This window comes from Mesoplodon densirostris, chromosome 3 (genome assembly GCF_025265405.1).
Source record: "Mesoplodon densirostris isolate mMesDen1 chromosome 3, mMesDen1 primary haplotype, whole genome shotgun sequence".
Lineage (NCBI taxonomy): Eukaryota > Metazoa > Chordata > Mammalia > Artiodactyla > Ziphiidae > Mesoplodon > Mesoplodon densirostris.
Window position 1 is genome coordinate 107123860 of NC_082663.1, and position 14293 is coordinate 107138152.

The following is a 14293-nucleotide window of genomic DNA, read 5'->3' on the forward strand; positions in this document are numbered from 1 at the left end:
GCTGATGCTCCCTCTGTATGGCTGCCAGAAACCAGAGCATTAAAGGTGACCGTGGGACAGAGTAAGAAGTAAGATATAAGTAGGAGGTGGGAAGGGCTGGGCAAAGAGCAGTTCCAGCAGGGCAGAGCCTGGAATGTCCAGAGCACTGAAAGAAGGTTGGAGAAGCTGGAGCTCAGGGAGCAACAGGGCAAATGGTGCACAGCTGGTCCAGAAGGCGGGCAGGGACGCAGCCAAGGTCAGATCACAAAAGACTGTGAGCCTGCAAAAAGGTCTCAAAAGGCATCCAAGTTTTAGTCAAACAGCAGTGAGTGTTTTTAGCAAGAGAGTGAATTATTTAATTACATTTTAAAAAATTACTTTGGTTATGGTGGAAGGCAGAAGTGGAAGCAGAAAAGTCAGGCAGGTGACTCTTGTAACCTTGCATGAGGGAGGATGGTGGTATCTGGGAGGAGGGAAGTGAAGAGGGAAAAGCTTCTCAAACTCATCCCATCTCAATACCATCTCCCAAGCTCACCCACCAGCCCATGTCAAGCACTAAGATCCTAACCTAGGAGCAGACTTGTCACCCCAAATGCAAAATAAACTGCTTTGTATTCCCTCAGGCCTCTCAGGAAAGGGAAAAAAATAAAAGTAGAAAATCACAAACTCTTATAACACCATCTGTCAAAAAGGAACATCTTTGGAATCAACCAGATACTCACAGTCCCATGGGTTCCCAACACGGACCTGTGCATAGGCCTTTTTAAGTCTATTAACAACTTCATCATGAATGCTTTCATGTAAAAACTAAATGAAAAAAGAAACATTCAAGGGATTAGTACATATAAATGGACTATTAAATAGTACAAATAAATGTATGAAATTGTTAAAAATGCACAATTTTTATTTTTTTCCCCAGCCTTTTTTTTTGGGCCGTGGTGCACAGCTTGTAGGTCTTAGTTCCCCAACCAGGGATTGAACCCACATCCTCAGCAGTGAAAGTGCGGAGTCCTAACCACTGGACCACCAGGGAATTCCCTCAATTTTTCTTAACAGTACTGATTTATACAGTTGACCCTTGAACAACATGGGTTTGAACTGCATGGGTCCACCTGTATAAGAATATTTTTCGAGAGTAAATGCTACAGGACTACATGGTTCCCAATTGGTTGGATCTGCAGATTTGGAAGAACCATGGATACAGAGGGCAAACAATAAATCACAGAGAGGTCCATAGTACTGGAATGGATTTTTCTGTATACCACTACAGTTCCTACAAAAATTGATTTGGGTTATGACTAACAGTATCCTCCAATATTTGACACTAAATATAAAGCATGGCTATGTATATTTGCTCCAGGACACAAAGGAAAAATAAAGGTTGACCAAATAAAGAAATGCTTGACTTTAATGTCATTTCATAGTTTACCATGTAATTAAGATTATAATCTTTTGGAGTACCCCTGTTTCCTTCTTAGCCTTAAGGTAATAAATGTTTAAGGTGAACAAATTCAATAAATTGTAAATACAAACATCATAGTTTAGATATTCTATCGTAGTAGGCAGACAAGGTACTTTATTAACTGGTATAAGATGATGCCTTTAGAAAGTGCAGGCTCTGGGTTTCTGCCGGTTAAATCCACAGAGCAACATTTAAATAAATAAATAAATAGAAAAAAAAGAAAGTGCAGCAAGAGAACACTAGAACTATCCCTGTAAACAAGCAAGGTCATACTGCAGTTCATACCACATCAACTGAGTAATATAAAAACAAAGGAAAGATACTCATTCATTGTAAAATACAGGAAAAAGTGAATATGAAAAGTTATGGCAAAAGTCAAGACTTAATTTCCCTATATTTTTTATCTATTCTAATTAATTTAGATTATGTCAACCTTATAAAGAATTTGTTCATACTCATTGTGGGTAAGAGGAAAAACCCAAAGCCAATTCCTCCATAATTCAATTGTAAACTGTTTGTTTGTTTTTTAAATTACAGGAGGAAAACTCAACAATAATAATTTTTAAAAAGGAAATTGTAGCCAAATTTTCTACCTAATCAAAATTTGTTTGGCCCAGTTTTTCAATAGCATGAGTCATGAAAATCAAGGTTGTACCTCATACAAAAACATTTTAAAATCCAGCTCAAATCTAAGTGTGGAGATTAAACTTCCCAAACCCCGAACACTGAAGCGAAACCACTCTCCTCACATGCACTTAATATTTATGTGTCCTATATATATGCATGCAGACTTATACACTTATATAGAGAGAATACACATATATTTACTTTCCAATAAACTACGTCACATCAAGTCAAATCTAAGACTTGATCTATAAGCCAAAAATTTTTAATTTTTTAAAATATTTTACTACTTAAAATGTTTTTACAAGACAGTTAAGACTGTCTACCTTTTAGCAAACAGTTGTGAATTTTTCAAATGTTTATCTTGTTTTATTCTCTAAGTGACATGGGACTTTGTCCACATTGTTCTAGGTGTAGGATTGAAAGCAGGTCTCATCACCCACGTCCAACTCCAGTCAATGAGGACTGGACCACGTTCAGCTTGGGGAGGGAAGGCAGAGTCCCTCACTGACCAGCAGCATCTGCCAGGAGCACAGAACAGAGCAGCAGGGCCACATGTTTGCCAACCACATCCAGGGAATACACGTTTCTAGCAGTGTATCTACGACACCTCCTTAACAGTACAATGTGTTGAAAAGCAGCACTGGAAGAGGAGGACACTCTCATGTGCCCATGCAGACACACTCACCAGGCGCCTCGCAGTGGTACACCTCTGGCCGGCTGTCCCCACGGCTGCAAAGAGAGCTGAGGGAACGACTAAGCTGAGGTCCGAATCCTCAAAAGCTTAGGGAAGCAGAAACACACCCATCAGTGTCGTGAGGTAGGCAGACAAGGTACTTTACTAACTGGTATAAGATGAAAGCGCAGTGAGAGAACGCCAGAACTATCCTTGTAAAATAAGCAAGTTCATACCGCAGAGGCAACTTTTCTCCCAAAGAAAATGATATGAGAATAGAGCAATGAGCTCCCCCTCCTCTGACCTCTTCATCTTTCACCTCTCTGAAGTTTCTGATGCTGACTGAGCCTTCTCTGCACCTTCATGTGGTCTCTTCTCTAAGAACACCACCGTCTTTGTCAGTTTTACTTGCCTTCAGTCTCAACTGCACCACCCATTTAGATGGCAGCTTCCCTGGGCCCAAAGAGAAGTCAGTGGGATCCTTCTGATTTATTACCGTCATCAAACCAAGCTCTCCAACAACCTCTGCACCCTCATCTGCATCAGTCCATTCCCTAAAATGCCTCTTGTTCTCCCCGTTACAGAAGCTTTCTCAAATGTCTCAAACCCCTCCAGCCCTTTAGTCCTGCTCCAGATGACTTCACCCTTTACTTCGAGGAAAATCTCAAAGTGATCACACACAAGGCCCTTTCCTGCTTCCTCTGAATCTCTGAAGAGATCAGTGCAAAATCACTTTCAGATTGCTCTCTACTTTTGTCTATTCCTTCCTCCTCCTCTTCTGCCCTCCGAAGAAAAAACTAGCATAGTCTTTATAAGGTTACCCTTCCATCGATCCATTGCATTACTTATAATTCCTTCCTTTCTATCCCTTCCATAAACTTACAGTCCCAGTTCCCTCTTACATCTTCAATTTTCCCCTGTCCAGTCTAAGAGCATTCTCAGACTAGCATGATGGTTAAGAAGGTGGATTACACAACCAAACAGACCAAAGTTCTTATCCATCACCACCACTTTTTCATTGTGTTATTTTAACCTTTTAAGCCTCAGTTTCCTCATCCATAAAATGGGATAATATTATCTGGGGTACTAATGGACGATAGTAAGGAGTTTTAGGAAGAGAGCTATGCTCTGGGGTCTGATTGCCAGGATACAAATGCTGGCTCTGTCACTTCAGGCACATAATCATTTTAAGCCTCAGGGTGTAACCTTCAAATGAGATTAATAAAGGTATCTGCCTCATGGGGTTACTTTGGGGATTAAATGACATATTGCATATGAAAAAACTGAGCACAGTGCCTGACACATACCCACTGATCAATAAACGCTAACTATATTTTCTAATCAACACTCTCACGAAATCAGAAGTTCATCCAAAACAAACCCTTCACCATATAATTTTTATATTTCTGGTGTACCCCACAAACACATAAGCATTTAAACATGATAATGATGGCAATATACAATTAGCAAGTTTTTACCATAAAAATTCATGATTTTATGAAGTCTCAACCAACTGATGTTCATTACATTATCCAGAAGTTAGGCTGGTAGACTATTTCCTTTTGTGTCAAACAAGTGAAAAAGAGAATTAAATAATCTCCAAGGCTATAGGTAAATGATAAAATGCCTTAAGGAAGTGTTCCTTCCCAATGTAAAAGCACTCAATACTCCACTGAAGACAAACTAATGTTTTTAGAAACAGCAGGTCACATAGAGTTACTTACTCATTTATTCTAGAGAAACATGTGGCCAGTTTTCAAAAAACAGAAGGAAAACAAGAAACAATGACACATTAGAAACTCTCATACACAGATTCTAAGCCCCAGGTAGCATTTTCCGAACATGAACGCCTTTCCCTCCTAGTTATCTCTGCCTTCAAACCATGTGTCCTGTCTCACAAGCAAAGTTCCTAAGCATGGGAATTAGATCTTAGACACACACACAACATAAAAGGGATGAGTTCTTACACAAGTTCTATACATTCAGGATGGCTACTGAAGATATTCTAAACAGAAATCACTCAAAGAAGAAAAGACAGCCTTACCTATAATTGCATTGTTTCCTCCAAGTTCTAATAAACTTCTCCCTTTAAAATATATAAACACAAATTAATTCTTATTTCATTGTTTAATGCACACAGCTACACGGCCTCAAATCATAGCCTATCCCAATTGTTTTATTTTCTGATTTAAAACATCGCATGAACATAAATAAACTGTAACTCAATTAAAAAAATTTTTCAAGGGAAAAAAAAAAGCATGAGCATCGCATCAATGTCTAGTTTCCTGATTTTAATAATTGTATCATGGTTATATGATAGAATATCCTTGTTCTTAGGAAATACACAAAACACATTTAGTGGTAAAGGAATACAATGTCTTCAATTTTCTCAAAAGGTTCAAAAATATGCTCTCACAATATATGTGTGTGTGTGTGTGTGTGTGTGTGTGTGTGTGCTACTAGAGAGAAAGTGATTTTAAAAATGGTACAATTGGTAAAACTCATTAAAGGGGGGCTTCCCTGGTGGCGCAGTGGTTGAGAGCCCGCCTGCCGATGCAGGGGACACGGGTTCGTGCCCCGGTCCGGGAAGATCCCACATGCCGCGGAGCGGCTGGGCCCGTGAGCCATGGCCGTTGAGCCTGCACGTCCAGAGCCTGTGCTCCGCAATGGGAGAGGCCACAACAGCGCGAGGCCCACGTACCGGAAAAAAAAAAAAAAAAAAATTCATTAAAGGGTATATGGGAATTCCTTGAGTTAGTCTTGGAATTTCTCTAAGTTTAAAATTATATCCCCCAAAACTCCAAACAGTTAGTATAAAATGGTGCAGTCACTTTGGAAAATTGTATGACAATTTCCCAAGAATATAGTATTACCATAAGATCTGACAATTCCATCTGTACCTTCCATATCCTTCCAATTCTCTATGTGCTCCCTAACCATGTTCAAAACCACCAACCCCCTCCAGGAAAAGCACCTACAACTTAAGACAGGCAGATGCATCATTTAAAAATTGTAATCCTACTAATGGTACTACTTATAAGAGAACTACAAACTACCGCTTTGAGTTAAAAGGAGGCGTAGGGAGGAGGACAGTTTCTGCTACTGGGAGAAGCAGGATTAACGATCTTAAGCACTACTGCACATACTTACTGGACACTTGTTTATCTTTGAAGAAATTATCTAATCAAATGCTTGCCCATTTTTTAATTGGGTTGTCTTTTATATTACTGAATTGTAAGAATTCTTTATATATTCTAGACATAAATCCCTTATCAGATAAAGGATTTCTAAATATTTTCTCCCATTCTATAGGTTGTTCTTTTCCCTTTTTTGATGGTGTGCCCTTTTTAAGTTTTTTTTTTTTTTTTTTTTAATGTGGACCATTTTTAAAGTCTTTATTGACTTTGTTCCAATATTGCTTCTGTTTTGTTTTGGTTTTTTGGCTGCGACACATGTGGGATCTCAGCTCCCCGACCAGGGATCAAACCCATGCCCCCTGCATTGGAAGGCGAAGTCTCAACTGCTGGACTGCCAGCGAAGTCCTGATCCTTTTTTTTTTTTTTTTTTTTTTTTGCGGTACGCGGGCCTCTCACTGTTGTGGCCTCTTCCTTTGTGGAGCACAGGCTCCGGACGCGCAGGCTCAGTGGCCGTGGCTCACGGGTCCAGCCGCTCCGCAGCATGTGGGATCTTCCTGGACCGGGGCACGAACCCGTGTCCCCTGCATCGACAGACGGACTCTCAACCACTGTGCCACCTGGGAAGCCCCTGATCCTTTGAAACAGAAAAGTTTTTAATTCTGATGAAGTCTAATTTATCTATTCTTTCTTCTGTTGCTTCTGCTTTAGGTGTCATATCTAAGAAACCACCGCCTAATCCAAGGTCACAAAGACCTATTCCTATGTTTCCTTCAAGCATTTTATAGTTCTAGCTCTCACCTTTAGGTCTTTGATATATTTTGAATTAATTTTTGTGTATAGCGGTAGGTTGGGGTCCAACTTCATACATATGTTATGGTTATCTAGTTGTCCCTGCACTATTTGTTGAAGACTATTTTCCTCATTGAAATGTCTTGGCACCCTTGACCATAATTGTAAGCGTGCATTTCTGGGCTCTCAATCTATTCCACTGATTTTTCTATCTTTACGCCAGTATACATAGTCTGGATTACTATACTTCTGTAATAAATTCTAAAATTGGGAAGTGTGAGTCCTCTGACTTTGTTCTTTCCAAGACTGTTTTGGCTATTTGGGGTCCCTTGCATTTCATATGAACTTTAGAATCAGCTTGTCATTTCTACAAAGAAGCCAAGTGACATTTTGAAAGGGATTGCATTCAATCTGCAAATCACTTGGACAGTACTGATCTTGGGCAGTAATAATATTAAGTTGTTTCCAAACAGTGAAAACGGGAGGTCTTTACATTTATTTAGGTCTTTTAAATTTTCTTTCAATGATGTTTTGTGGTACTCTGTGTGAAAGACTTATACTTCTTTTGTTGAATTTATTCCTAAGAATTTTATTCTTTCTGATGCTACTGTATATGAAAGTTTTATGAATTTCATTTTCAGATTGCTCATTGTTAATGTATAGAAATACAACTGATTTTTGTATCCTGCAACCTTGCCAACCATGTTTATTAGCTCTAATAGTTTTTAAATTCCTTTTTAAAAGAATGCCCATATAGCAAAATAGCTGACAGATTAACTATTCGAGTCTCATCTTATGCTAGGGTTAGAGTCTAAATCAGCAAAATAGGCAAAAATTAACCATCAATATTATCCTAGAAAACCTCTTTAATGAGCCATAAAGTACAGCATACAAAGCTATGTCTTACAGCCCTTTTCAGTCATATATGCATGAAACAGAAATGAGAGAAAAACAGATGTAAGTCTTCTACACCACATTCACTCTAGGTCCTGTACTCTCACTGGTCCTGCTTAAATGTCAGTTTTCTTTTTTATTTGCCAAATCAGTCTGATAGAAATTGATAAGTACATTTGATATGATTCTACTATGGTCATTTAGGGAGGGAATGACATCCTTTTCCAAATTATGCTATTAAATCTGCTATCTCCCTAATATTAAGCCACTATTAACTGTACCCTTCCTTTTACTTGGACATTCAAATAAACACAGCTGGTGTCTCTATGGAAAGGGTCAAGGAAAAAAACCCAACCTTTGTTTCATATCCATACCTGAGGGAATTAAAAGCTCGATATAAAGCCAACACTTACCAAACCTCTCCTGCACCATAAGAGCCACTTGTTTTCCCACCTGAGTGCTCCCAGTGAAGGACAGCAGGTTCATTCGCTCATCTTTGGCCATGGCTGTGCTGCAAGGGGAACAGACACGGTCACCCGAGCAGAGAAACCCAGCAATGGTGGCACTCGACGGTGCCACGTCAGAAAACTCTGAAACCCCTGTCATGGAAAGACAGTCAGTGAAAGACACAAGGATCTATCCCAAGGGAGCAAGGGAAGGTCTTCATGAAAATGATTTTCACAAGAAGAACCATATAGCAGAACAGACTAATCCGTTCTGGGAGCTCTCCGTAAACAGAAGTCACCACAAGGACGTTGTTAAGGAAGACATTCCTTCTTGTACTGATGGGTGACTGGACAATACGACCGTAGCAGTTCCTTGATGAGCACCCCAGTTATTTTGCAGTCTCTTAAAACTGATTCCTTTAAGGACTAAAAGTTTAGGGACTTCCCCGGTGGTCCAGTGGTAAAGAAGCCGCCTTCCAATTCAGGGGGTGTATGTGGGTTCAATCCCTGGTTGGGGAACTAAGATCCCACATGCCACGGGGCAACTAAGCCCACGTGCCACAGCTACTAAGCTCGTGTGCTTCTACGAGAGAGCCCATGTGCCACAACTACAGAGCCCACACGCTACAACTAGAGAGAGAACACCGCACGCCACAACTAGAGAGAATCCATGTACTGCGAAGAACAGCCCGCATGCCGCGACGAAGACCCAACGTGGCCAAAAATAAAAAATAAATTTTTTAAAAATATGTAAAAAAAAAAAAAAAAGAAAATTTTAAAGACTGTAGGGAAATATCCTAAGTATCCTTCTTGGAAGCTGACTCAGAAAGAAACTATTTCCAGTTTCTAAGGAATGTAGACCAGACACTACTGATCTGAACCTTCTTGCTCATAGTTCAGTGCTTCAAAGGGCTTGGTGTGGGCCAAGCAAGGCAGCCACAGCATCAGACCAATGCAGGGCTGGAACTGTGTGATCAGACAGTGCATGTGGGCTTCCCAGGTCAGCCCAGCACATGTGAGCACCGACACTCAAGGGAGTTGCTGTGTAAAGCCCTTCTGCACACATTACTGTCATTATCTGAGCTATTCCAAGGCCAACATGAAGGACTGCATGCCCAAAGTACAAGAACAGAGCGGGTCAAAGGATAGACTATTTGTTTTAAATGACAATTTAGATAATACTTCACTATGCACTTTTTATGTGGGAGTTGTATTTTCTAAATAAAATTTCTAAAATTTTCTCACTTATCTAAAAAAGAGGAGTCATGTGTTACACCTTTTTGAGACTGCCCATGAAGTACAATAGTGCGGTCAAAGTGCTGGAGAGGGACTAACACGTTCATCACACCTGTAAGCGTTCTAAGACCTGACTCCTATGAAATGCCATCTAATCAAAGTCAAGGCTGCTAGAACCAGCTTTCACCATGGTTCAGAGACAGTACAGTCCATTCCAGCTGAAAAGATGCTATGACATTCTGCCAAGTGAAAGCAGCTGGATACAAAGGCCACATGATTCCATTTACCTGAAACACCCCGAAGAGGCGAACCAACAGGCATGAAGTCGATGAGGGGCTGCCAGGGGAAGGGGAGGGGGAAATGACTGCTAATGGGTACCAGGTCCCTTTGGGGGTAACAAAAATGTCTGGAATAAGGTAATGGGGATGGTTGTACAACATTGCGACTATTCTAAAAACCAATGAATTGTACATTTTTAAAGAGAGAACTTTATGGTATGTGAATTACATGACGATTTTTAAAAAACAATAAATTAGAAGCTGTGTCTCCAGGGTTCCCTTCTTTGGTCAGCTGAAGAACCCAGAGAAGAGGCTAGGTCCTTGGTGAGGAGTGAGAAACCAGAGCACAATTCCATAGCTTTGCTTTGTAAGTGAGCACGTTGATAAATCAAGCGTTAGGAAGCCATGGGCTGCACAGTGGTACAGCAGGGTGTTATTTTAGGATATAAACACCTTACAATAGTAGCTCTGGGCAATGAAAAAGACAGTTCTCACTCATCCTCCAGCAGACGCTACACATTAATGAAGTAAAGCCCAATGAGATCCGTAATAATGATTCCAAAAAACCACTCTCACATCCTGAGCTATACTGAGTTTCGAAATTCTAGTAAAGCTGATTCTAGTTGATCAACCCAAGCCCTTCAGCAGAAAGACACTCTGGGCCTATTATTGACCTACCCAATATCCGCTCCACCACAAGTCAAGGAACAAATCGCACCAGGCAGCTTGTTGTCCTCCAGAACCTTGGCTATTATCCTAGGGGAAAAAAAGCAATTACTAAGGGAGAGAGTGATTTAATTTCTTACCATTTTTTGAAAAATAACAATAAATTCCAACTATGTGACTACTTTCTTTTTTCAACTTTCTCTCCCATCCCTCAAATATCCAGGCCTAGATTTCTCCTCACATACTACAGATGAGGTTTTCAAACACTTAAAAAGCAGGACTCTTTTTTTTTTCCTAAAAGAAACTTAAGAAGACATGCGAAATAAACAAAACACCTAAAGCACTGGTCAGGAAGTTCAAGTAATCACTGTTCTCAAGTATTTTCTGCCAAACTATGAAGACATATCTGGTTCAAGATGGTAGACTGATTGCAGTGCTTTTTTTTTTCTTTTTTGGCTTCTCACCACAAATCCACTAAAATGATGTTAAAGAAATAAAAAGGGAAACATGGAATAAAACCCACAAAGATGAAGAAAATGAAAGATAGCTCCCATTAGCAAATTAGAGGTTTTGACGCATCTCTGCCAAGCAGAGCCAGCCAGAGAAGTGGTAAAGGATGAAAAGGGAAAGAGGCTCACCAAACCTAGACAGTATGCCGAGAAGACAGAGCAGAAGGCACTGGACCTGCCTGCAGAACCCCATAGAAGTTCAGGACTAGTTTCCACTGGCTTCCCGCCAACCTCTTAGTCAGGGAATAGTGCCCTCCAGGCTAAAGTAAGGTGGACAAACACAGCTTTTTCTTAATTAGTCTGCTTACAACTTAGGCTGTTAAGAGTCAAAATGAGAAACACAGTTCAATGCTACTTAAATCTGATTTTAAGTTGTAAAAAACGGCTCCAGTAGTTCTGATTTCTCTGGAACAGGGTTCTTTCATTGATTTTGAGCTTCCTGAGGAGCATGGGCCTAAATAGAGCAAAAGTTCTTTCGATCAATCATCCCAGGCTACTGGCTACTTTCTAATTAGCTTAACTTAAATTTCAAAAGGATCCAAATCCTATACCCACTTCCATAAAAAAGATACCATTGTCATACCTAAGTAAATTCTCCAATTGTCCCCCAAAATATCCTTTACAGCAGTTTTCTTTCCTCCACCCAATCAAGGACCACATACTGCAGTTTCATGTCTGAGACCAGGTGTCAGGCTGTACAATTCTCTCCAGGGACTCAGGGTGTATCTACTATCTGTACAAGTAGCTGACTGCTCCAGAAGGGTTGTTATTTTGCTTTGGCCTGTGAGTAAAGGTTAACCAAACCCTCTTCCCCTAATGCATGAGAATCTGACCTTGGGTTAACTCTTTAGTTTTGTTCCTCAAGTTACCTGATAAATGTCAGAGTACCAACAATGCTACCTAGACAATATGGCTCATGGTAAAAATGACCCCTGACTGGTCAACTCAATCTAAACTGGAATAACGACCTGAGAACTACAACTGGGAACCCTCATGTTTTTGCCCTTCTCTGAGCGCAGTGACTCCTGTAACTGTATGTCCCTGGTGGGTGGTTGAAAGCCATGTGGACAGAATTGTTACAAGACATTTTCGCACATGTGGGGCATTAGGCTTTTAAGACAGGGCAACCTCCACACCTGTCCAGTATAGATCTCATCTCCTTTGCACTGAATAAACTGCTACAAAGACACTGAATCAAGAGGAATACCTGATGCTATCCTCCTAGCAAACTATGTTCCTGTCCTATATCCTTCTGAACATATCGAGGTACAATATGTGGTCATTTTATGAGTCTGAATATTAGCTGAATTTTAAAAACTCCCAGTGGACACTGCAGCACCCTTGGTTAATTCCAGCACAACTTAGCATCATTTTACTTATTGTATTACATTACAAAATCAGATAATATTCTCAGTTACCTAAAAAAAAATCATCCATGTTCCTATGAACACCTCAAACCCTTCAAAGGTTTAAAGTAAATAAATAAAGCAAATATTTAAAAGCACAAGGCAACAGTTAACTTAGAACTAATATCAAAATTAATAATAATTTAACCAGCTATTAATAACAATTGGCAAGTCAGTTCACTATGTCCACATTAACTTTTTTTTTTTTTTTAAGGATTATTTTTAAAAATTGCCTGTGGGGCTTCCCTGGTGGCGCAGTGGTTGGGAGTTCGCCTGCCGATGCAGGCGACACGGGTTCGTGCCCTGGTCCAGGAAGATCCCACATGCCGTGGAGCGGCTGGGCCCGTGAGCCATGGCCGCTGAGCCTGAGCGTCCGGAGCCTGTGCTCCGCAACGGGAGAGGCCACAACAGTGAGAGGCCCGCGTACCGCAAAAAAAAAAAAAAAAAAAAAAAAAAAATTACCTGGGAAATCTCATCATTTTTATGTGCTTTATATGTCAGTGTTCTTCTTAATATTTAATTTGAACAACTTTGCCTTGAAAGATATTGTTTCCTCAATATCACATATTCCTTTCAAGTAAACACTTAATACACGCTACTCTTTTTTTAGCCGACCTTTCACTTCCTAAGCCAGTGTTCCTAAAATGACCTTCCAACATTAAGGATCCTCTTATGTATAGAATCCATCACAAACTCTCTACCAACAATTCTTTAAATCAGAGAATGTAGACCACGCAAACAATGGAACATCAAGGGCCCACTGTCACCCTACATGGGAAGGCACTCTCTTCTATACATTCTCTAAATTCTGGAATGATAAATTAGTAACACTGATTTTATGACCTAATCAAAGTTGTCACATTTCCAAATAGGAATCAATAAAATAGTAATTTTTTTAACCGAAAGATGAAATACATTTTAGATAGTGTCAGAAGAATCAGTGCAATAATATAATAACCCTTTCTTTCTGCTTTGCTATTAAACAAAAGCAGTAAAAGTATCACAGGTGAGTAGAAATCAAGACCATTAACATGCTGAGTAGTTATAGCATAAAGCCCCTAAATTGCAAGACTATTTCCTTTCCACTGGATTTGTTTTTGTTTTGCAAGTGACAAAAAAAAAATGTTATAAGAGTTCAAGTTCAACATTTATATCAGTATCTGGCATGTTTCCCAAGACTTAAATGTATGGCTCTGAAAAAACTCTGTAAACAGCCTAACGATACAAAAATGTTATTACAACCAAAGAAGAAAGAGTTTATCCAAACTCCATGCTAAAATAAATGACACTTTCATGTCATATTAAAAATTCAGTGCCTATCAATCACCCTTTTAAGACTCTTCCATACCCAGAAAGAAGAAAGTCATACATACTTACTTTGTGACAGCTACACTAATGAGAGAAGTTGTTGGAGCTCCTTTCCTTATAAGGGTAAAAAAACAAAACAAAAAAAAGGCAGTTTAATTTGGTGGAAATCATTAATACCTTTTATTTTCAAGCAGAAGTCTTTGTGAGAAAGTCTTCTCCAATTAAGCAACTTAGCCTAGTAACTGAAAGAGAACTCTATCCTTCAGCTTGGTGCCTCTGGGACCTAAGGAACTATAAAACTTTTATAAATAGAAAAATGGCACCAAGCAATTCTGAACTTGCTTGCTGCACTGATCACAGGAACTGTTACATTAACCTCTGCCAATTATGGAAACTGAGTAAAACAGAAATCAATCAACATGAACTTTCATTGGAAGGCTCAGAGGGCTGAGAAAAACTATACAACTAGCCTTTGGTAACATGGTGCCAGATCATTAATCCTCCCAACTATGCCCTTGCTTTCATACAGTCTTTGAATACCTTCAACTGAATACAACACTAAGATCAGTACATATTAGCGGGACAGATACAAAAGGGGCAAAGACAATTCTCCTGGTTTTCCCGATCTAAGTTCCTCCATTGAACATGAAAGCTAAAAACAAGCAACTGTTTTGCCATCTATAAATACTGACATTATCCCAGCTAGTTTTTACTATCACATATTTTATAGCGATGTAACATTTAATGCATCAATGGTAATATGGCCAAGTGCCTCAGAATCACTTGGGAATTCACTATCAAATTTTACTGAGTTAAAAAAAAGAATCGAATTTTTAAAAGAAGGTTGTGACGTATCACAAGTATCACTTTTTTTCCCTCCTAC

General features: G+C 39.6%; 1 protein-coding gene across 1 annotated transcript in view; it reads right to left on the bottom strand.

Annotated features, from left to right (window-relative positions):
* The window catches only part of ALDH7A1 (aldehyde dehydrogenase 7 family member A1), a 36946-nt gene that overhangs the window by 9493 nt on the left and 13160 nt on the right, over positions 1 to 14293 (bottom strand). Inside the window, exons 7-12 of the mRNA XM_060093297.1 lie at positions 13480 to 13524; positions 10200 to 10277; positions 7975 to 8072; positions 4786 to 4827; positions 2754 to 2848; positions 702 to 786 (exon numbers count right to left, since the gene is read on the bottom strand). Coding sequence (XP_059949280.1) covers positions 702 to 786; positions 2754 to 2848; positions 4786 to 4827; positions 7975 to 8072; positions 10200 to 10277; positions 13480 to 13524 — 443 coding nt within the window. The remainder of the gene's footprint in view (positions 1 to 701; positions 787 to 2753; positions 2849 to 4785; positions 4828 to 7974; positions 8073 to 10199; positions 10278 to 13479; positions 13525 to 14293) is intronic.